The sequence below is a fragment of the Lissotriton helveticus genome, chromosome 5_1, assembly GCF_964261635.1.
Source record: "Lissotriton helveticus chromosome 5_1, aLisHel1.1, whole genome shotgun sequence".
In the NCBI taxonomy this organism is placed as follows: Eukaryota; Metazoa; Chordata; class Amphibia; order Caudata; family Salamandridae; genus Lissotriton; species Lissotriton helveticus.
In genome coordinates, this window is record NC_136065.1 from 552404349 (window position 1) to 552429338 (window position 24990).

At 45.9% G+C, this 24990-nt stretch overlaps 1 protein-coding gene across 2 annotated transcripts in view; it reads right to left on the bottom strand.

Moving 5' to 3' along the window:
- LOC144753262 (cardiotrophin-1-like) overlaps nt 1-20604 on the bottom strand; it is a 37282-nt gene extending 16678 nt beyond the window's left edge. The window contains exon 1 of one of the 2 annotated variants that reach the window (XR_013594273.1): nt 20511-20604. Coding sequence is in view for 1 of the 2 variants with exons in the window: in XM_078641009.1 (XP_078497135.1) it covers nt 20240-20309 (70 nt within the window). In the remaining variant the exon portion in view is untranslated. Of the gene's footprint in view, nt 1-20239; nt 20332-20510 lie in introns of those variants that run through there. The other variant, XM_078641009.1, reaches the window with a different exon arrangement.
- Between the last annotated feature and the right edge of the window lie 4386 nt (nt 20605-24990).

Genomic DNA, 24990 nt, shown 5'->3' on the forward strand with positions numbered 1-24990 from the left:
TACACAATCGTAGGCACTCTATTTAGGGGTTCTATTCCACGTAGCGTAGACGGCGTTTCGACCCTTTGGGATGGGGGTCTCGTCAGGACAGGAAAATGAAGGACATCTAAAATTTAAAAGTACGAAGGGGCTGTGAGTAAACTGTATGACAATTGTATATGATTATAATATTTGTCTAGAAAGTAGGGACCTAAATACCTGGTTACTATTCTTATGTTCACCCATGCGTGGTGAGAAGAAGAAAAAGATTGACACTTACAAGTGACCCAGCCGGGAACTGTTTAATTTATCGAGAAGCGGAGGGGAACAAAAGAGCAATTGGTGAGAATGCACGAAAGAATTATCATCTAATCAATTAAAGTGAAAAAGCACCGTATTTAGATTTGGTACTTACCACTTGTAGTGGTCAAGGAATACGCAATGTGCGGCCAAAGACAATTGTATTAGAATTTCGGGGTAATATCTGTTACACCTAATGAAGTAATAGACAACCTAGTTACATTGTGTCTAGAGAATGCCATAATTGTAACCATTGAGCATAACGGATATTGATGATTACCTGCAATGGGTGTGTCATAGATTAGGATAACACAATGGTATCCGGTTCTTTAAGACAATATTTGGATCAGACTAGGATAATGCAGGGTAAGAGCCCATATGACAGAGGCAGTCCATATGGGTGGTTACAAAATTTGAAAAGGAGGGACTAGTAATCTATTTCACCAATGAATAGCAGATATTTACCAAGGACAGTAAGAGGAGCTAATAGAAAATATGGAAGTGGCTTCAAGCCCATATTCTGAACACAGCATGTCTCGAAGAGACCAAGCAAGTGCTGCCTAGGCGAGACCTAAAAATGACCTGAAAATGGTTGTGCATGTTGTTGCGATTTGCAAACATTGTGAATTCAAAATTGGTTTTTTACATCTGCATCCGCTTCAAAAGTACAGTCTCTTGTGCATCAGGTCCAACTACACCTAACGTTCCCTCTCCATGTCTGCCTACTGGGATGAGGTTGTGCTGCTAGTGCAGCACTTGCTCAGACTTAAGATTATTCAGAAAAAAACACATATGTACTAAATGCGCCTATGTACAATGCAGTCTGCTGTTTACCCAAAGAGTATTTGCTCTCGACGCTCTCTGTGTGCCCTGACTACAAAGAGTCTGAATGTCTAGTCATCCAGCACTGCAATCCGCAAACTGTGTGGGTATCAAAGCCGCCCACGTACATGGTATGAATGTATCTATTTCTACATTCGTATAGAGTCCTTAACCCGGGGTACAGCAAACTGTACATGGACAAGCGAACACATGCTTCAGCTTAAACAAAACTGGATGGAAGAAAAATAATTCAATACGTGCAAAAATAAAACAGGGTAGAGTTCAATTCAATTCAATTCAATGATCTTTATTTCGTTGCATTGCAACATAAAAGATATACAATAATACATAATAAAAAAAAATCATTATACCATACCAAAAAAACAGTAGTCAATACTACATGTCATCATTTTAGAACAATCTGCCATCGTTTAGGATTATCACAGGATTTAAATAAATAGTTTAAAACACATTATACAATGTTAAAATGTCATTAAATCAAGTCAAAATTTATAACATCCAAGGCATAGAGTTTTAAACAATTACAACCTATAAAAACTTAAAAACATAATCCGTGGTTTGAACAGGTCCAAGAGGGATACAGTTTAAAATGGAAGAGACATTTTTAATCTAATGAAATTTACAGCCAGAAGAAATCTAGTAATTCCAAACACAATTGCTTGGCTAGTATCTGTTTTTAAGATTCTGCCAGCTTCCTTATGGAATCTAGAGCCAATGATATAACACAATGGCTTTATCCATTTTTTCCTAGGTATGCTATAACTAGGGCAAAAAAACAATATGTGTAAAACGTCTTCCCTTATATTGTTAGAACATAAGGTACAGTAATCGCTATTTGTCTTCCCCCAGCTTTTCTCTGTTACTTTGGTTCTCAGTGTTCCATATCGGAATTTTAGGTATAGGGTTTTGGCCAGCGGTGGCTGAACCTCATCAAGAAATGTTTCAAAACACGCCACGTTTTTAACCATTAAGAATGTTTCGGTTAGAGGGCCGTGTGTCCTAACATACGCAGAGTCGTGGCTCACATAAGACCAGAAGGATAACTTAACAATTTTCTTGGAAGCCGTAATTAAGGACTCCGGCTCACTCCAAAAGTGTGCTAGTCCTAGTTTGGATAACCACACTCTTACATGCTTAAACCAATAAATTCGGTTACCACTATCTAGGTCCAGAACTTCTTTCAACCCACTTTTGTAATCAATCAGTTCGGGTGTTGTCCATAATCTAACCCATAATAATAGTGGTCTCAACATTACGTGGTGGTCAGTATGCTTGATGTTTAGATCTAGAAATAAGGGTACCAATGGGGTGTTGTTGGGAAATTTGTAATAGTCCCTGATAAACTTGTTTTCCAGTGTTTCAAAGGTCTTCTTACATACTGGTCCCCAAAGTTCTGCCCCGTACAAAACAGCTGATTGGACCTTATACCTAAAAATCTCTATTGCTGGGGTTACTGCCTTGTTCACACACTTATTGTGTCTTTTTAATATTGGGAGACAGTTTTGTTTGAACACTATTTTAGATTTTTCTAGCTGAGGTCTCCATCCCATAGTTTAATCTAATAATACCCCTAAGTATGTAAAACTCTGTTCGCAGTCAAGCTTGTGACCATTTAGCATTAGGTTTTTTTAAAAACTTTTATGAGGGTTTAGTGCCATATATTTGGTTTTTTTTGTGTTAATCTCTAACCCTTTTAAGGTACAATATTGCTGGAACCTGTCTAATAAGATCTGTAGTCCCCTAGGAGTCTGTGAAATGAGAATCGTGTCGTCTGCGAAAAGGAGGGACGGTACACGTTCCCCACCCAATCGAGGCGAATCATTATCACAATCCTCCATATAAGCCGCAATATCATTAACAAAAAGGGAAAAGAGTGTGGGAGCAAGTACGCATCCCTGGCGTACTCCCCTTTTTATTGGTATTGGGTCTGTAAGTTCCCCGTTAGGGCCCCACCTGACCTTAGCGTAATTTTCCTGTTGAAGGCCCATCACCAGTTTTAAAAGTTCCCCGGAAAGTCCCTGCCTTTCCAATGATTTCCAAAGTAGGTCATGGGGTAGTAGGTCAAATGCTGCTCGTAAGTCTACAAAGGTCACATACAAGTGGCCCTTGCGAATGATGACATATTTCCAATACAAGCAGCATAACCTTAAAACCTGATCTATGGTCCCAGTTTTTTCCCTAAACCCAGCCTGATATTTTGATAAAACTAATTCTTCGTCTAACCACGTATTTATACGATTTAATATATGCCTGGCATATATTTTTTGAGTTATATCTAAAAGACTGATGGGGTGATAATTGGCAGGATCGCCTCTATCCCCCTTTTTAAAAATAGTGATAATTTCTGCACCATCCCAAGTTTCTGGCATTTGATCACCAGCCGCAATAGCGTTAAATAAATGGTTTAAATATTGTGCCCAAACATCAGTGTTATGCAAATAAAGATCGCCTGGAATTTTGTCAAGTCCAGGTGCCTTCCCTTGTTTAACTGAAGCAATTGCTAACTCAGTTTCGTGTAAATCAAAGACTACCGGTGGATGTAAATTCTCTGGCTGAAAAGAAGTCAATTCAATTCAATTCAAATAACTTTATTTCGATTCCTCAAGGAAATCATAAAAGTATACATCAATTTAAAAATACATAAACCATAATAAAATCACAATACATTTCTATCTAATCTTATAGAACCATCATGATACATAGTTACATAATTCTGATTTCCACAGATATATTCAGTAGAATAACATGTTTTCTAGAACCTTTGGGCAACATTGAAAGTAACGGTGTTCTAAAAAATTTAGTAGTTACGATACATGGAACTGTTGTATGACAATTTAGGACAATTGACAGCCACTGAAAAACTATTGCCACTACTTAAATAGGTTCCTCTACCCACTGTGTAGTTGTCAATTCCCAGTGGTCTGGGGGAAAGCATGTAAAACGTATCGGGGTACAAGTCATGTAAGTTCCTGGTAGAAATAAGACCATCGCCCTTTTGAGGTAGCCATGTCTGCATGTATGGCACTATGTGTCTGCTCCTAAAACGTATCAGGATCAGATCGCCCAAGATGTCTTTTTTGAGGGGTCCAAGCCAGCCCACCCTCCGGACGCTTATTATTCGACCATCAAAGTGATAGGGCAAAGGTCTGTTTTTAGATAGCCAGAACTTGACTTTGTTCATAAGCTCATGTTGTCTCTCAGTTTTACCGTGTATTAGTTCAGGGACTCCCGAGAGGACAATTACAAAAGGCGCTGCTTCCGGAGGTAACTGTATATCGGTGGTGCGCACGTGTTTAGATGGAGTGTGACGCGATGTTGTCGGTTTCAGGGGGGCTTTGGGAATGATAGACAGCAGGGAAATGGGGGTAGGTACTTGAGTAAGCACCGCTTCGTCAGATAAAGTCAATTTAGGTAGGTTTGAAGAGGCAGATGTCGGCGGGCAATAAGTTGTTGCAGTATGAGTGGAGGATTTCTGGAGAGATTTGATGGAGTTCTCCAGCCCCGTCAACCTCTCCCCAAATGCAGTGATTTTGTCGATTAAAGGGTTTATTAAGGATTCGATGAGATGTTCAATCATAGGCAAAAGGGTGTGATGAGAGAATGTTGCAACAGGTGGCAAATTAATTACAGGTGGTATAGGAGTTAGACATGGTTTATCAAGTGTTTGTGACTTAGAATAACTACCATATTCTTTGTCCCCATCGCACTTCCCTTTAGCAGGTATAGCCCTGGTAGGTATTGTACTAAGGGTGTTAATTTTGTTGTTTTCCGAAAAGGATATCAGCTCCCTTGGACATAATGATGATGATGATAAGCTGCTGCTTTTTAGCGTTGGGGAGGGTTCTGCAGAAACGTACTTTGCCTTACACAGACTGTTCAAATCATCCAACCAAGAAAGTGTAGATGATGGATGTGCAGTTAAGTCAACCCTGGGGGACCCAACCGGGGATTGTCGTGAAGCAGTTTTAGCCGCGTCTCTGAAGAGGGGAAAGAGGTGACTAGTTGTTGTGAGGGGGGTGTTGTCGAGCATATCCTCTGTATGGACATTAGGCATTGTTAAGGAGGTTACGAGTCAGTAAATTACCTCTAGTGTGGGACCCGAACAAACAAGGGGGGTGGCCCGTCCCCGTCCTCCTCAGTCCGATGAGGGCCACAGAGGGCCCGCCCTTTGCCCGGGCTTAGCCCCGCGCTTTGACCCGCGCGCGTCCCGCGGGACCAAGACAGGTCCTCAATGTATAGGTCAAGGAGGCTGGGCCGGCTGGGGAAGAGTACCAGCTGTTGGCAATGTCAGGGAATGCTGGTACTCGCAGTCCCTGGCCGCCGCACCCGCCGAAAATCCCACAACAAACTGGGACAGCAAAGAGTCTCCTGATGGGCAGTTCACTCCTCCGGTCAACCCGCTGGTCCCAGGCACGGAAACCTCGAGCCGCGAGTCGCACCCGCGGAGCGGGGGCGGCGAGAGGTATTTACAAGGCAGCAACTAGGAGGCGGGGCCGGCTGGGGAAGAGTACCAGCTGTTGGCAATGTCAGGGGATGCTGGTACTCGCAGTCCCTGGCCGCCGCACCCGCCGAAAATCCCACAACAAACTGGGACAGCAAAGAGTCTCCTGATGGGCAGTTCACTCCTCCGGTCCACCCGCTGGTCCCTGGCACGGAAACCTCGAGCCGCGAAGTCGATTCTTCCAAGGGAGCAACCTCGCTTATTTTAGCTGCATACAAGTTGGTAAAATGTTTTACCCACGTAGCCTCGTCTAAAAAGACCTCTCTAGAGCCTTTCTCGCGTTTATTCCCCTTGGCCACTAATTCCCAGAAGGACCTCTGGTCATTGGTTTTTGCTGCTTGTAACATACTGGACCATATTCCGTCGTCCCATGAGGATTTTACTTTTACCAATGTTATATTGTATAATTTCCTTTTGTCTTTAATTTCTACGGGACTTTTTCTTTTAATTGCCTCAATCAAAGCGGTTTTGGCAACACAGCATTCTTTATTATACCATGGTTTCCCAACTGGTTTAGCATTTACAATACCAGTCCCTTTTTTTGGTCTTTTTGTTAAAAGGTCTAGTAGTTGGCTAAAAAAGGATTTGTGTAGGTTAATAAATTCCCCATGTTCACTTCCGGGCGGACAGTATGATTCAAATGTATTTGCCAAGGTGCAATAGATATTAGATAAGAGGTCCTCTCTTTCCAATATATATGCCCATTTAACAGCCCTTCTATTGTTGCTGAGAATAATATTATCTAATGTTGGTGACTGTACATTTGTAACACCTCCCTCTATGTTTCCCTGCCCATTTAATACGTTTTTGAGAAAGCTGGTTTCAAGGGGGTAGTGGTCACTTTCAAATCTCTCAGTAACTTTTAAGTCAATTGTATATTGCCACAATTCAAACGAAACAATAACATAATCAAGATTGCTTTTGTAATTTCGACTCTTAAAGGTGGGTGCTTTCGGGCTATCAGAAGGCATGCGCCCATTACAAGCCCTCAGACCATGGCTTGTGAGCAACCTAGTGATCTGAAGGACTAGTGTAGTCCCAGCAACGGTTCCTATATCACTCAGAAGAGGTATCCTGTTAGCCACATCCTCATCTTCATACAAGTTGACCATGCCCGCGATCGGTTCAAAATTACAATTCATATCCCCACATAAGATTACACTTGCATCAGGCTCTAGGGTGCCCATAAAACTCTCCAGTTTTTCGATACATGGCGACACCTTATAAGATGGATGGGGACTATTATACACGTTCATAAGGTTAATCACCCTTTTGTCCTCTGTAGTTATTTCCAGGCCTAATATTTCTAGGGAGTCAGTATTTAGGATCTTTATACCGATATTAGTGGAAACACTGATCCATATTATTAGGCCTCCTGCGGCTCGACCTCTTGGTGAAGGGACAGCCTCTATTTGATATGTTTTGTATCCCACTCTGTGGACCTGGTCCGTGGCCCATGTCTCCTGCAGCATACAAACATCGAAGGTGTTCATATATCGATTCCAATCTGGGTCACATATTTTTGCACGCACCCCCGCCACATTCCATGAAACTAATGTAATCAAGGAGTGCCCCTCATTTGACCCACAATTGCCAGCTATTGTGGGTAAAGACAAACTACAATTAATCCCACTACCAATTACAGCAACAGAATTGTCTAGCCTCGGGGATCTACTTCCTTCTTCCTCCTTTACTCCATTAGTATTATAGTTGTTTGCACCACCACTATCTACCTCACTGTTCCTTAAACTTCAATCACATTCATCCAAACCACTGAAAACATCAAACCTGTTCGATGTTTCCAGTGGCGTGAATGGGAGTATGTGAGGGGTTCTTCTATAATCACTTGCGTTGTATCTTGGGGGTATGGTATTCCACCCAGGTAAGACAGGGGCTGATGCTGGTTGGTACATATGAACAGGGTTTCTAGCAGGCTCCAAATTAAAAAAATGGTTATCCAAAAGAGCATTGCTAGTTACCAGTTTGTTTGGAAATACTATGGATCTTGGATAAAAGTAGGTCAAAGGACGCGGTATGATGCAACTATTCTCATTACCATGCGGCTAGGATAGTATATATTGGACCGCATTTTTATCTCTGAAATTCACCACAACCACATCTCCCCCTATGTCCTTTGGTCTTCCTCCTAGCCAAGGCAACCGTCGGACATGGATTATTTCGCCATTAATATTACTGGCCTTTGGTCTATGTGAAATTAGCCAATGCATTATTTTATTCTTAAGTTGGGAAAAACCCTCCCGCTTATTTCCAGGCAATTCTGGTACCCCAGTGAGTACCACCACATACGGTACAGCTTCTGGTGGAAGTTCTGTGGGTGGTCTTCTACCTTGGACACCTCTGGTGTGTCTGGCTTCTTCCCCTTCCATTCTAGATGGCCCGTTTAATGAATTACCCGCTTCCCTACTTTGGATATTATTAACGGGGATAACAGGAATATAATTCGAAGCTGCAGCTAATCTTGTTGTCACTATTTGAGTCTGGTTAGGTTTAGGTAATGTACCTGTAGGCTGATTTTTAGTCGCAACTGGTGTAGCTATTTTCAAATAGTGACAAGGAGTAGTGGTGGAAGATGTTGCTGCTACTACGTTTGATGTAGTACCATGGGCCGAGGTAGAAGCTCTGCTAGGGATTGATGCTATTATTGGACACTTGTTTCCTAAAGCCCTAGCCGAGTTACCATGTGTGACCAAGTCCGCTTCTATTTTCCCTACTCTTGTCTCCACTCCTTTTAATCTTTCAACTATGGCTAACGTATAACTCCTTACAATTAATTCTATACTGTCTAGTAGATTACTAGTGGGAGTTGATAGGGACCCTTCAGCATTTATGGCATGTTCTGTATTGTGCTTAGTGGCCAAGTGTGATGTCAATAATAAGAGTGCTGGAGGGTCTAACACTGTCTCTGCAGCTCCCTTCGCAGCTATAGTTCCCGTTACTTCAATGGTGGTGGAGTTAGTCTTTTTCCCAAATTCGGAATGACTTAGTTTGGGCTTTGTTGGGTCCAATCTTTTGCGTCTCTTTTTAGTCGGCGGTGGGCCATGGATTTTATATGGCAAGGGTCTCGTTGTTTTTCCTCTTACTATCTTCCCAGGCCTGGGTGTTGGTGAAGTCATAACTTGTAATGCATTAAGGATACTGGAAGAATCAGGGGGGCTAGGAACTGATTCAGTATGCGTAGAACCGATAGATGGTGCTAGACATTCCCTTAACAATATGGGCACACTGTCCTCAATTAATGTGGCATCCATAGTGTCAGCACAAAAGTCATTAGCAGTTGTAACAACAGGGATTGGTTCGGATAAAGGCCTGTTCTTGATTCGTTCTATAGAACGGCGGCGATCGTCGCGGCGTTCTGCTAAGGATAGAACTCTAGTACCTTCGAGGGCAGTTTTAGTAAAATAATTATCAAGGGTACCATTCAACAAGCCCCCTGCTTTGTCAGGGGCAATAGCAGAGGGTGGTGTGTTCACGGTGAATGACATTACCGACAATAGCAACAATAGTGCGAGGAGTTTACACTCTTACTTGGATGAAGTCCCGCAACCAGGGGGTCTGGCCCAGTCCAGTCTCCTCGGGCCTCTGAGGGCCACAGAGGGCCCGCCCTTTGCCCGGGCTTAGCCCGGCGCAGCCCCGCGCGCTCCCGCGACGCGGAGGAAGAGGCTGGATTTAAAGCGCCTCCTGGCGCTTTTTTCACGTTGGCGGCTTCCGGCCGCACTGCAGGCTGGAGCCTGTGGTCTGGCTGCCTGCACTCTCCCCCCCCCCACAGCGGCCGCAAGCAGGAGGTGGAGACATGCTGCGGCGGCGGGAGCAGAGCAGATGGAATGCAGAACAGGTGGGCACAGCTCAGGGCAGAAGGTCCGATTCGGCAAGAGGCAAGAGGCACAGTCGGCGTTTGAAGGAACCCCCGCTCCACCGAGGAAGAGGCTGGATTTAAAGCGCCTCCTGGCGCTTTTTTCACGTTGGCGGCTTCCGGCCGCACTGCAGGCTGGAGCCTGTGGTCCTGGCTGCCTACACTCTCCCCCCCACAGCGGCCGCAAGCAGGAGGTGGAGACGTGCTGCGGCGGCGGGAGGAGAGCAGATGGAATGCAGAACAGGTGGGCACAGCTCAGGGCAGAAGGTCCGATTCGGCAAGAGGCACAGTCGGCGTTTGAAGGAACCCCTGCTCCACCGAGGAAGAGGCTGGATTTAAAGCGCCTCCTGGCGCTTTTTTCACGTTGGCGGCTTCCGGCCGCACTGCAGGCTGGAGCCTGTGGTCCTGGCTGCCTGCACTCTTCCCCCCACGGCGGCCGCAAGCAGGAGGTGGAGACGTGCTGCGGCGGCGGGAGGAGAGCAGATGGAATGCAGAACAGGTGGGCACAGCTCAGGGCAGAAGGTCCGATTCGGCAAGAGGCACAGTCGGCGTTTGAAGGAACCCGAGTTCAGTTTGGTTGGTTTGCAATGGGCCCAAGATGAGAAAAGAGCAAAAACAACAGTTGATGGGCAGAATGAGTTCTAGGACCAGTTTCGGGCTTTCAGTCCTCATCAGCCAGGATAGCTTGATTCCAGTGGCATGGAGAGCACAGGACTCACGTCTGAGCATACCCGTCCCACTCGGGGTGACAAATGCAAAAACAACAGTTGATGGACAGAATGCAGACCAATGTCATACATTCACCCCAGTACAGAGATCTGGGACTAAATCCATTGTTTTTTTACTCACCATGCCATTCCAGTTTGAACCCAGCAATATACAATGAGAAATAAAGCTGAGGATGGGGAAGGCTGGTGGATGGATGCGAGGAAGGGAAGACAGAAATAAAGGAAATGACTGTTTTAAAGGTCAGGATAAAGTGTAAGGCAGATATTAAAACCATACTTGCACGCTGCAACTAACTTGCCAATCGTAGCTGGCCCTGAACCCCAAACATATACCATAATGTGGTGCTTCTATAGCTCAAACCCAGTCAAAAGGCAGTGGGGCACTGTACAGAGTGAAAGACAGGCATAAAGTCAACCAGTGATAGAAGTGATAGATGGGTTGTGTGTGGCAAATATACTGTCATTGAGATATTCATGTCTGTAATTAATAGCTGTAGGAGGGTGGATACCGGACTATGGTTACCCCAGATTTTTTTGCCTGGTGTTTAGATGGTTTTCGACTTAGTTGGGATGGGATCCTGCTAATCAGGGTCCCATGCTATCTGCTCTCTCTGTAAAATGGACTCCATGTACCCTAGGTGCATAACTAATTGGATTGGGTCACCTCATCAGCCCCTGTACAGTGTACTATAGGTACCCAGGGCATAGGTGCATCCAAGGCCTACCAGGGGCTGCAGCATATCTTTTGCCACCCCTGGCTGGCCATCCAAACAGACACAACTGGCTGATCATTCAGCTGGGGCAAGGTGGTGTAATCACCCCTTGCTTAGATATAGTATACCTATATCTAAACCTATATCTGGACACATATATGCCTATAAGTCACTCCTATGGCAGGCCTTAACAATCCTGGAGGCAGAGTGCTTGGTATTATGTGAGATGGTGCTCTAGCATGAGCTGAGCCTGTCTGCAGCTTTCAGAACCATGTCCTTATAGCTGTTCTGGGATATTGCCATACCATAGTAGGGAAGTGTGGGTCAATGCTTAGAGCGGCAGACCCTGATGCAGAGGTCTGGCCGAGACCAGGGTTCAATTCCCGCCTCGGCGGGTCTCGGGCTCAATTTCCTCGGACCTGATCATTCTCGCCTCGGTGCCTATTCTAATCATGAGTCCCACTCTGCACCTCTGGGCAATTGCTTGCTTAATCTCTACAACGGCCCAAACAATGCTGAGAAAGGCCAGGAAGGTTTCCTCTGCGGTATTTGTACAAGCGCCAAGATGCCTATGGGTAGTCATGCGCTATACAAGTGCGTAATCATCATCATCATCATTTCATTTCATATACTCTTAAGTGCATTATAATCCTCGCGGTTATTGCTAACTTTGGTTTGGCTTTATCAAAACATGTCGTGTAAGGTGTCATACACTATGGAATACTACCCCCTCGCCAGTTCTGGTGATGGGGGTAGCATTCCACCCTTCTGGAGGGAGAAGACATGTTACTGTACTTAAACACGGTTAAATCTAACCAGAGCCTCAGCATCACAAAATGGATGCTACTGCCACAGACACAGGTCTGGCCTCCTGCTGCTGACCGAAACTCCGGCAGGGGAGGCCTGGACAAAAGGTTTCACCACCCCAAACAGGAGATAGTGCATTGAGGCAGGCAGGGCGAGTGAAACTATACACTGCTTGGGGCGCACAAGGCTCCCCATGCCTAGCCCAGTTCAAACCGGTGCTGGGGAACTCCAGCCCCAGCTCTGGCGTGAAACTGGACAAAGGGAAAGGGTTGTAACCACCCCCTTCCTGGGTCCCACCCATAGGAGGGACCTAGCAGGTAATCCAGCCCCTTGATTTGGAATAAAGGTAGGAGCTGTGCCCAGGAGCATTAGATTATCCTGAATGAAACTTTGATACAGAACTCTCGACCCATCGACATCCCACTCAACGTGGAAGACTGAAGAATCTCCCTTGTGGTCAAGGAGTGACCACCCTGTGCAAACAGGCACCATCCAGCGCTCAACGGTTTGATTTGTTGCAGTTCCCGCCGGAACTCGAGCAACAGAGATCGACAAGACCCGGCTTCCCTGACATGTAACAGCCCGATCCACAGTCCCAGCGAATCTGAGACCCGTGGAGGCGACGTGAAGCGTGGGGCCGGCCATCTTAAAAAGATTGCAAAGTGCTGACCGTGCAGCTCCCGAGGCACCCTTGAAGCTATGCATTGGGGTTTGAGAAGCCCAAGCCTCGAGCAGCTTGTGCACCGAAGATCACCCCTCCACACTCATCGAGTGTTGCGTGGGGCCCTTTTGCATTTTTCTGCTTGACGTGTCTGTCCGGTCAATTGCCCGTTGGCTACTGGCCTCTATGACGACGAAACTTTGAAACTACTCAGCTAGTCTGGTTGCTCCAGACTGGCCCTCGCTCCCCTAAAAAGGAGCCATCGCTCTGACCTTGCTGGTCCGAGTAAGAAGCGATCTTCAAATCCTGCGAGGGTTGCCTTTGCCAAGGCCTGTTGACTCCGATCCAGAAGCCGAAACCGCCAACAGCGAGAGCGTTAGTGTGTGAGTCTGTGTTCCACTCCAGGTCATTGTCGATGCCCCAGAGTCCACGTGGCAGTGGAGACAAGCTTCATGACAACCAGCTGATTGCGCCCAACATCGCCTGGTTCCTTCCTGGTTCCATCCTGGTCACTGGCTAGTGACCCAGACTCTGTCCCCTCTGCTTTCAGGTACTGTACATCTTTGATCCACCCTTGAATCCACCCGGACTCTTCTCTTCTGGCCACCTGTAGCATCTTCTTCTCCACGCTCCATAGAACTCCAAGACGAAACCCGACACCCTTTGGCACCTATGCACCCGCTTCCTGTGGGTGAGGTAACGATCTAACACCGTTGCTCCTGTAGTGGTTTACACCTCTAGTGTCCTAGTTTAAAGTGGTTTAATTCTAATCCAGTCGGAAGACTTCCAAAACAGTAACTTTGTAACTTTTACGCGCCATTGACTTTGCATTGGTGCATGCGTGTGCTTTAGGCACTGCACCGTGTCCCGCGGGCCTCTCCCGACTTCATCACTGCTAGTCCCGAGTAGTCCCAGCGATTCACAAGGCCCTAGGCCCTACCATTGTTTGAGAGGTGGTACTTATACCACTATTTTAGTATATGGTTTAAGTGGCCACCGGGCCTATCCAAAATGTTGCATCTTTTGAATGTTTAACTGTGCTTTTGTTTAAACGCTTGTGCCTCTGCACTCATAAAGAGTACAGAGGATTATTCTAGTAATAAATACATATATTTTTATGATATATAACTTGTGGGGTGTCCTTTCATTTGGTATTAAAGGATTGCATATGATAAAACAGCTAGCTTCACTTGCCCTCTAGAGTTACAGCCTAAGACTGCGTAGTCCATGCTACCCCTAGGATAGCTTGTCTATAAGGTTGACTTGACAACCACCACCATAAGGGTTGTTTGGAATGATACAAGGTGCTCACTAGAATAGTGAACATCATACATCAGGCCAACTTCTCACAATAGCCCTAACTTTTTAGTGCTGTATCATCCACACACTACACCTTCCTACCCAGTAGTACAGGCAATGGGAATAATTACGTCAACTATGGCTAAAATGGCTGATACCATGGATAGCTAATCAGACGGTTGCACCAAACAAATAATCTTGTTAAAGGATATAAAAAATTAGCTCCAAATAATGTACAATCTTCAGGAAAATATTTTACAAAAACATAAGTGTCTGGATGGACAAGTTTAATTTTATCTTGCAATCCTGACGAGACTGGACTATATTGTTCATTCATTACAATTGTTACCGTAAAAACTACAAAAACTGGACCTGACAAGACTCAAATCATATAAGTTACAGCTAAAGTCAAGGTCAAATGCCAAACAATGCATTAGTGATGTGATGAACAACAGAAGCAAATTCTTCAAATACTTCCAACACATAATACTAACGACTAATTGGCTACCAATTCTCCCCAAAATGGGAAGGGAAATATCCCTGCATCTGACTTTTTAAATACTAATTTAGTGAGCACAGGCTCCTTTCTCTCTCTCCGTGGCTCACTGATCACTAGAATCTCTGTAGCGGTCCATCCTACGTGCTTATCGTTCTCCAGGAATCATGGGGTAGTAAAAGTATGGTCCAGGGTTGATCAACCCTCTTTTTTAGCACAGTTAATGGTCTCCACTTACTCAGATTTTTTGGTCTGCTTATCAGTGGACTATGCACAAGAGTGGCGTCCTGCACTCCTCAATAGCTTTAACAACATTTGTAGAGTAGCAATTGACCTTATCTTGGTACCGCACAATAGGGGACATAAGCCACCTGTAAAGTGGTTTGATGCTAACTGCACCCAGGCACACAACCAGTTACTCGCTGCGCTGAAACAAACTCCTAGAGTTCAGGACACGGTGCAAAGATGTAGAACTTTGTACCGAGATGCCCTCAAAACCAGAAAGAATACTACCACTGGTTCAGGCAGCGAACTTAGGAACTGCAAGGCCTTCTAGGCAACAGTAAATCACAGTTTGTTTTAGGCCAAAAAATAGAATGCCATGGATACTGTTATTCCATCTGAAACCTGGTTTTCCCATTTCACCAAGCTTTATGCTGACCCTTGTTTAGGGAACCCTGAGATCCTAGATCATATCCCTTTAGCTCCTAATCAGCCGCAGACTAGCACCTTAAATGGTCACAGCGCTCCGCTAAGCTTTCGGTGGGTTTACTTATTGAACTGGAAGAGGTTATGTGGGCTGTGGCTAGTTGTCCGGTTGGGCGTGCTCCTGGTCCAAATGGGCTTGCCTCTGATATGTTTAAAGCCAATATCCCACTGTGGGCCCCTGTCCTGACAAACGTATTTAATGCCGCCTTAGTGGCTGGTCCTCCTAAGAACTGGTCCCTTGCAAATAATGGTACTATTTTTAAAAAAGGCTTGAAAAACAACCCCCCCCCCTCAACCCCCCCTCTCCTATCATCCTATTTTACTGATAAATTTCACCACAAACATTATAGGATGAATTCTGCTGGACCGTTTGCAGTTTTGGGCCGAGGAGCGTAACATACTATCGGAGCTCCAATTCGGTTTCTGCTCTAGCCTAGGTACAGTCGAGGAGTCCTTAAATATGTATTTGTTAATTGCCAAATACACTGTGGCCAAGTGTGGCAAGTTGTATTTGGCTTTTATGGATTTCAGTTCTGCCTTCGACTCTGTAAACAGGCCTATATTGTGTGACATCATGACAGATATGGGGGTTGCTCTTCACATTGTTAATTTCCTTAGAGATCTGCACAATAATATCAATGCCAGTGTAAGGTACGGCTCAGGTAGAGAATCTACACTATCTTTCAACCTGGCAAGGGTGTATGCCAGGGCTGTGTCCTGGCTCCTTTCATGTTCTCCATGTATATAAACAGCTTGGAGGAAAAACTGGTTAACCTCAGTATCTCCTGTAGGTGCTTGGAGTATCCACACACTAATTTATTCAGACAATACTGTCCTAATCACCAGGACTTCGAATGGCTTACAACGTCTGCCATTTTTTGCAAATTCATGGCCAGTCTAGACCTTATGATAAACCAAAATAAGACCCACATAATGATTTTTGGGGGAAGGAAGAAGGACAATGTCCCCTTTGTAAACTGCAAGAAAGTTGGTTCAGTTCCTACTTTTTCCTACCTTGGCATCCCCTTTGATACCCGTCTCTCATGGGGACCTCAGAAGACCAGTAGAGCTGTTGCCTTTTCCAAATCAGTGGAGGCCGTCCTTAATTTTGCCCACACACTTGGTCAGAAACCAATAAAGAATCTCTTCAAAGTCTATAATCCAAATGATGTGCTGTTGTCTCATATAGGGCTGGGGTGTGGGGCAATGAAGATCAGGGGGCCCTTGAAAAAACTGAAAATAATGTTATCAAGACACTGCTAGCTAGCCCCCAGAGCACTAGTTCCTTCACCTGGCAACTGAGATAGGGATTGGCTATATTAGCAATCTCATCAAAATCCAACCACTCCTTTTGTGGCTCAGAAATTGGACCAAAAATCAGACACCCTATAATAGGGCTGTGCTTGCAGACTGCCTAAAACTCAACCTCTGTTTGACTATTACTTGGTTGAAGTATATACAAAATGTATGTTGTAGTATGAGACGGGAGGACTGATTTACCTCTCCTAGCAAAGTATTAGCCAGATCTACCAGGACTCTGAAGAATGCGTTTTAGAAGGCTGCATGTACAATAGAATGCAGAGTGCAGTAGAATGGTCCAAAACTATATGGGGATTTGTCCGGCTCTAAGTCCTGCACCATACTTCGTATGTGTGGGAAATCACAAATTCTTACTGAAGAGACTCAGTTTATGCACAGTGCATTTTCTTGTTGCTTTTCCGTCACAAGGCACGTACTTTTTGCAACTTCCTTTATGCTGATGTGATGACCAATGATCACAAACTACCCTACATTTTATGTTATTCTGTAAATTGTGTTTGTTGCTGAGAAAACGCTATTTGTTGCCCAGCCTCAGAGCTGCCAATATTCGTTTTTGTAGAGCCGCCTTATCTACCTGCACACCTTACCCATGGTCAATTTCTGCATCTCTGCAGCCACATATATTGAACGCGCCATCAAGCAGAGGACTACTATTTATTTGTAATGTTTTAGGAATTCTAGGTGGATACTTGAATGGATCTTTTTTTTCTGACTGCTGTGCCTATTATCGTTGTACTGAATGTTCTTAATATATCTGATATCTTGCTTAGATAATCTTGGGTACATAACGGACCCCAAATGAGTTCCCTCTTAAGGACTTCTTCCCAGGTTTTTGCTTCTTTGGTTTTATCTGAGCTTGGTGGTAAATCACTTGACTACTGATGTTGTATGACTGTTTACTTACTGTTATGAATTGAGATTTTTATTTATGTTTAAGTATTTATACTGTTTTGACTGTGTACTTTTATGGTTCAGTTGAGCCAGAATAAAGTCGATGGAACTACTAACTTATGTGTGACGAGAAGTTTTAACTATTGACCTAGCTTCTCCAACTGAAGAGGAGTTTAAACCATATATCAGCAAACGCCGTTTAAAGAAATTAAATAAAAAAATACAAATCTGGAAATTCTATAAATACGCAGAGACATCAAACGAGAAATTAATCAAAAGCACCTCTATTTCCTATATTTAACCAGAGAAAAAGGGCTGCAGGAATAAGGAGCTATCTCCTAGTGCAGCTGCCAAGTTTAGAATTAACACAGATGATAATGTTGGTAGGACTAAGGGCTCTACTGCAATCAAAGAAGTAAAATCAATAAGCGCAACACTGACTTCTAACAGCAGTACAGTTGACAGAAGCACAGCTTGCCTCTGGACTTCCACCCTGGTTAAGCCTAACAACAAAAGCAATTATGCAGACATGTCTACAAAAATCTCCAAGACTATTGCGAATGGTTTCTCGTTTTTAGCTAACATCCTATCTGGCGTAGTTTTTAATGCAGACATGATAGCTAAGCCACGCTATTTTGAGCCCTCAGTGTTGCACTCAGTCGATACAAATAATGGGTGATAGCAAAGAAATAAATAGTAGAACAATGGATTGTTGGGTGCTCCATTGAAAACAGTGTAGTGATCCGGGCTTCTAATGGCCGATGGAAGCCCGGAGCTCCAACATTCTAATGTTTGTTCACAGCTGCTGCTGTGAACAAAAGGCCTCACGGAGTTCTAGGGGATTTCTAAATCATCAGGTTCCATGAGGCCTTTGTTTTACAAATGAGAACATTCTGCCCTCTATGGGCTGAATATTCTAATAGTCTTAGAGCCCTATGTAGCGAGCTCTACTGGCCATTAAAGACCTGTTCCCTTGTTAAAGGCTCTCGCCTTCTGGTTCAGGCCTTTCACGCTGGAGCGGGCCTTTAATGGCCAGTAGAGCCCACTGTGGCGGGCTCTAAGGCTATAATACACAAACCATAACTGGATCACTCAACCCACTGGATGATCTGAATTGTATCCTTTGGGCGCCACAACGCAGGAATAACATTCCACCAATGAGCTTTGCAGCCTTGACTAATGGTGCTTCAACATTGCGTTTCATCCTGATTATGTTTCACAAAGTCCGCATGAAATCTGGAGTCGCCAACACATTTTGAGGCTATTACATCACTTCACAGACCTAGCAGATATCTCTTCAGCAGACCTGTTAAGTGTTCACTTAATCTAAAATGTTAGCACTCAAAGCGAGCTTACAAGAACAAGCTGGGTCAGTGAAAGAATACTGCAAATGATTCTGGCAAAAAAGAGTATTAAAGGGGTGTTAAATTTACAAAGTCAGTAAAGCCAAAGTATCCGTCTATATTGCAAGAAACACTGGTGTGTCAAAAAGTAATAACTAAAATAAGCCACTTTCAAGGCCCTTCATGTGCAGTCAAGGAGCCGAACCTGTGAATAAGCATTGTTAAAGTTCCAACAGCGGAACGTACAGTCACAATCACTGACCAGCCAATGCATCATTTTCATCAAAACGTGATTTTCTCATGCCAGTCCTAGCGCCAGGGACACAGAGTTAAATGCTACTGAGAAGTTGCTAATTTGCTCTAGGAACATTACGGGGATAGAAAGGCATTTAAACATTGGAGCGAGGATTTAATTGGCCCTGGGCAATGAACTCGCTCCGCTGGTGGAGTTTGCGGAATTTTGCAAACTCCACGTTCTGCAGAGAGTGCGAAGTTCCTGCAAAATTTTATAATCTCCTACATTAGACAAATGTCATGGTAGGACTGCGCATGCTCACACTTGCGCAGTCCTACTATGGATTACGGAGAGGAGGAGGAGGACAGCCCGGGAAGCCGCGATAAGGTAAGTGCAGTTTTATTTTACATTAATTGTAGATTGCGTTTAGAAAATATTTATTGCGGGGTTGGGAGGCACGGAGCGGAGCTCCATGGAGTTTTTGGCCAAGTCTGTGGTGCTCCGCGTAGAGCAACTCTGCCTGCTTCGCCCACCCTTAGATTTAATACAAACTTTTTATCAACATTAATTAATATGTCTCCAGGAAACAGAATTAACACAAAAACATACTGTTTGCTGAGAAAGATTCTAAAGGATCCTAGGTGAAAACTAATCTTATTGGTAAATGTCTATTTTGCACCATCAGAGGAAAAAGCACCACAATTTTTTTTTCAAACTGTGCTAGATGAACTGGTACTAATTCTAGAACAGTATACCTCAAATATAGTAATGATAACCAGGGACTTTAATAATAACTTATTATTTTTATAATGCCCACCCGCCATGAATGATGATTCTCCAGATTAAGGGCCTGATTACGAGTTTGGAGGATTCACAGGGGGACTCCACACCAGCGCCCCGCTGTGAGAACGTCAAATACGTAGTCAGACCGCCCTCCTGATTACGAGTTTAATCCTGGCGGAATTGGGAAGAAGTACCAATTTATCATTACTTAGGCCTAACCGTTTCGTATTTTTCTTTCCCCTACAGACTCAATTTATTGGGAAGTTAACTACATTTTCAGATTCGGTCTATCGTAGTTTTAAGGAACTGTGACTGAAATGCTGCTTTTGTGGAATATTTGCAGATACGTTGTGATTTTAATGCCCTTTTTATTGTACGACTATTTTAATATATTCGATACAATAAAGACTTATTATTCATTCATCTACACATTTCAAGTACTCTTAGATGGTACCTGCCACCAGGCACCCTGCAGAACATCTGCACTAATCAGGATTTAACATGTAGCTCATTCACTCCCTTCTGGGAAAATCTGCACTAGTTTTACCCAAACAGGCTGTCCCCTGTGTAAAACAGCGGTGCGCCAATCCATGCCTAGAATGTACCTCCCAAATCCAGAGCAGGATCAGGCTGGCCTCTATCCAGCATCATCTATGACTAAACAACAGCTGCAGGTCACAGGAAGACAGTGGCTCACTCCCAAATCAGTGCACTCCTAGCGCAGGACCATACATATACAAGGGAGGTAACGTTACATCTACCTCTGTTCAGTAGCCCAGGTGCTCCGCATCGAGAAAACGGGAATTTCATTATATGACGCAACGTTCCCATATTTACACTCTTGCCAAGAGCATGTGTCAGCTGGAACAGCGTACGGCAATACGCGCACTATCACCGCACAAGACACAGCGCACGGTGCCTTCTAACACAGGCTAATAAATACACGTCTCGTGTGCACCAGAGTGTTGAATAGCCGGGGCGTGCAAGAGTACAGTCAGCCTCCTCCAGGAGAGTGGAGAAAGTCACACACACCTGTTTATGCGACTGACCCGGGAAGGAAGAACAACGTCACAACTGAGTCACAATCGGCCACTTGTCCGGCTGGAGACCCCTGAGAGGTCAACAGAGCCAGGGCGGAGACGGTCACGTGCCCGTGGCAGTAACCACTGTGCTGCTGCGCAAGGGGAGTTTCCTAACGGGAATTTGACTGATGTCATCCGCGCTGACCTCTGGAAAAGGCTCGAAGCGCGCCAAGCCGAGGTAGAATCTTCACTCCTTTATTGCGCAGCAACAGATAACTGAGCGCGCGCCAAGCCGAGGTGGAATCTTCACTCCTTTATTGCGCAGCAACAGATAACTGAGCGCGGGGCGCTGCGCACCAACCACCACCGGGGTGTCCGCTCGGAAGTGAAGAAGACAGCTGGGCCCTCTTGATGGATTGTGCGTATCTGCAAACTCATACATAAAACACGCCAGCAAACCAACGGTGTAGCCGAATGCAGGTAGATTTAAGACTACCAGGCTTGGCAAATATATCAACAGAGCTTTCCTTCAAAAAAGTCATTAATATGTCGCAGATATAAGATAGCAATCTAGCACCCTTATTATCTGCGACCGCTAGATATAATGCTTTTAAAAATGTACATTTAAAATCTGAGCGGTGCATTCAAACATGAACGTTTATTCGTCAGTTTCCACTCATATTTTTTCTAAATTCTGCAAGAGGAGCGAGAGAGTTTACTAAGGCCAACTCCTCCTCCAAAGTGCACAGTAATGCAAACAAATAAAGACAGGCCGGCAGATGCATCAACGAAAATACCTCTGGGTAAAACACCGAATCGGTAAAACAGGCCGATACCTAACGCAAAACCAGAAAATGCTATGCATCAAACAAAAAATCGGAAAAAAATAAAGAACCGCTAAAAGCCCCCGCGGTAAATTACCGATTTGGTAAACAGACAATCGGATTTACCGAACCCCAAAGCTGACTTCGTAAATACCGAATCGCTATTAACGAATCGAAATGGTATGCATGAAAAGTCGCTAAGACCGAAAATCCCTAAAATCGCTATTTAGCATGAGCAAAATAAGGGGAATCACAATCAGGAGGTAAAGTTAACTGAAGGACAGGAAAAAAAAATCTAACCCCATCAGCAGGTGCTGACAATCAGTAACCCTTCATAAATGCCCTGGGAAACCCCACATGTCTACCAAAATGGCTGCCCTCTACGTGCTTGCTAGGAGGAGGAGGATCAACGCCCAGGCCCAGCGCAGGAGGATGATACAGGATAGGATCTTCATGGTGCGCATCACTTTGCTGGGGCAGAGTGAGGAACAGGTGTACGACAAGTATAGACTCAACCGTGCCATGATAATGGGCCTAATAGCAGACCTGGAACCATTACTGCAGCACGAGACCCGTCGGACCAACGCCATACCAGCCCATGTGCAGGTCCTATGCTGCCTGCACCTGCTTGCGTCTGGAAGCTTCCAGGGGGTGATAGCTGAGACAGGAGGCGTGTCGCAAAGAGCTTTATCACGCTTCTTCCACCGGTTCCTAGAGGCCATGCTGACATTAATTAATCACCACATCACCTTCCACACAACCCCCCAGCAGCTGACCTGCACCAAACGGGAATTCTACCAGGTTGCACAATTCCCCCATGTCATAGGGTGTTTTGACTGCACGCATGTCCCCATCTGTCCTCCATCAGCCACCGAATACATATTCCGCAACCGGAAGTCATATCATTCTATTAATGTGCAGGTGGTGTGCAATGCCAAGTACATCATTACGGACCTTGTAGCCCAATTCCCCGGGAGCACACACGACACCTACATATTCCGTCACTGTGGCCTCCACAGGCGCCTGATCAACTGTGAATTCGGAGAGGGACACCTACTAGGTATATATAGATGCATCATCGTACTCTCCATCCACTCCATCCCCACATGTATATTTTCATTCATGCTGATTACCATTCTCTCCCCATCCTGCAGGTGACAGCGCATACGCATTGCGTGAATATCTCCTCACTCCCTATCTCAACCCAGCTACACCGCAAGAGCAGCGCTACAACAGGGCACACATCAGCACCAGGAATGTGGTTGAGCGGACATTCGGCATCCTCAAGAGCCGCTTCCGAATACTGCACAAGACTGGAGGTGCCTTGCAGTACGACCCAGTGACCTGCTGCCAGATCATTGCTGTGTGTGCCATCCTGCACAACATCGCCACACGCAGGGGGATACCCATAGAGGTGGACGGAGAGGATGAACTACGTGCACAGCAACCCCCCCCAACACCGACAGGCGCATGTGCCCAACACAGCTGAAGGGCAAAGGAGGCGGACATACATCACACGGAATCATTTCTGAGACAGGTAAGAGAGTGACTTGACAACAGGATCAGATTTGCAAGGGTTTAAAGGGCATGGACACCTGACTGGTGCAGAAATACGGAACACAAACATGCTGCTGCTGCAGTTAAAGTAAAACAAAAAATGTCCCTTCTCAGAACGGGTGTTGCGTGCGGCACTTTAGTCTGGCCATGGTTACCTCACCAAGGACAGTGTGACTTTGCCACATGTTCACTTCCGTTTGCCGCGTACCCCCAGTCTCTTGTCCTGTGACTCCTCGGGTTCTACACGATGGGAGTCAGTGGCAGTTGCATTGCGGCCACTGCGCCTCCTCACGCTGGTCTCCGACAGGGAGATGCTGCTGACACTGGAGGCTGCCTCACTCCCCTCTTCCGCTCCCAGACTGCTGACACTGGCTGACCCAGGCTGCAGTTGCTCCACTGCAGTGGTCACCCTCTCAAGGGCCTTTGCCACATCTCCACAATAATGACCTAGGTCCACTTGCAGGGACACGGACCTGCGGGACAGCACAGCCGTGCTGTTGCACAGCTTATTAATGGCCTTGTTAGTTGTATTCACTGCCAGCATGATCTGCCTGTGACGCCGGCGCTCACTCTGTTGGCCTGCGACTACGGCACGTGTCAGTTCTTGCAGGCAAAGCTTGATGTCATTGTTGCCGGCAGATACGGCAGAGGTGTGCTCATGCACAGCGTCAGTCATGTTGCCTAGTTTGTTGCAAAGTTTGGTCATGGAGAGTTTCATGGCACCCATGTGTCTCCCCTGCAGGCGCTGGACACGCAGCATCCGGGTCTCCACAACTCCGTACCCTTCGGACAGATCGACTGGTCTTGCAGCAGCCCGACCCGGGGGCACAACCCTCTGCCTGATGCTCTGTCGTGCTGCAGTTTGGCTGGTTGGAGTGGCGACAGCCTGGCGTGGAACATTTGGGTGTGCTGAACAGTGATCCGACTCCATCACGGGCAGGGAGGGCACATCTGCTCTGCGGCTCTGCGGAGTGGCCTGCACTGGTGGTGGTGGTGGTGGTGTCTTGGACCGCGAGGATGGTGGTGGTAGTGGTGGTGGTGTCTTGGACCGCGAGGATGGTGGTGGTGGTGGTGGTGTCTTGGACCGCGAGGATGGTGGAGGTGTTGTCCGCCGTGGTGGTGAAGGGAGGACATGGCTTCAGCTCCCTGTGAGCACTCCGCATCTGACAACACTGGCGTCTCTGAGATGACGAGGCGGGCACTGTCGTCAGAATCGATGGGGGATGCATCTGTGTGTTAAACAGTGCATAGTTATTATCATGGTATATTATGTGACAATAGCTGTGGCATCTCACATTAAATTACTTTTTCTGACTGACATTTGGCCCTTGGCTGCTGTATTCATCTCTGGGCTCTGGCATGCACCCATTCATGTATTGACTACAACTTCCATGGTGCAACACAGTGTTGAGGGTATGTGTTTAGGGCAACGCTACATGTGCACTGGGTCTGGCATGGGGGATTGGGCAGGGACTTAGTACACACTGCATTGTTACGCTGCCATGCTTCTTACCTTGTCCTCCTTCCGTAGCACCAGAGGTGTCCAGACGTGTGACCCCCCACAACAGCTTCCGGTTCTATGGTGGACTCCACTAGATCCTCCAGGGCTGTGTTAGGCGTCACATTGGATGTGCCCCCTCCTGTGCCAGCAGCATCCCTGACCCTCTGCGCTAACTTCTCCTTGGCCCTCTTACGCAGGTCGTACCAGCGTTTTTTTAGGTCGTCGATGCTGCGGTGGGTGACTCCGCAGGCATTTACCTTGTCCTTGATGCGCAGCCACATCTTTCGTTTTTCTGCCTCTGGCACCTTCAGCGACAACTTTCCAAACAGTCGGTCATTGTTGCTGGTCACACACTCTATTAGGATTTCCAGCTCCTTATCAGAAAACCTGCGTTTTCGCTTTTGGTGTGTGTCCTTTCCCTGCTGGGGGGCCTCCTTCTCCATCTTGTCCTGCTTGCCTTGTCCTGCTTGCTACTGGTTCTGTCAGGGTCCTCAGCTCCTGTGCTCTGCCTCCTCCTCTGTGCTACTCCGAACACTGAATGCAGCGTGGCTGTCCTACTTCCTGGTTGTGATGTCATCGGCCTGCTTCCGAGGCGTCGCGTAATTTTC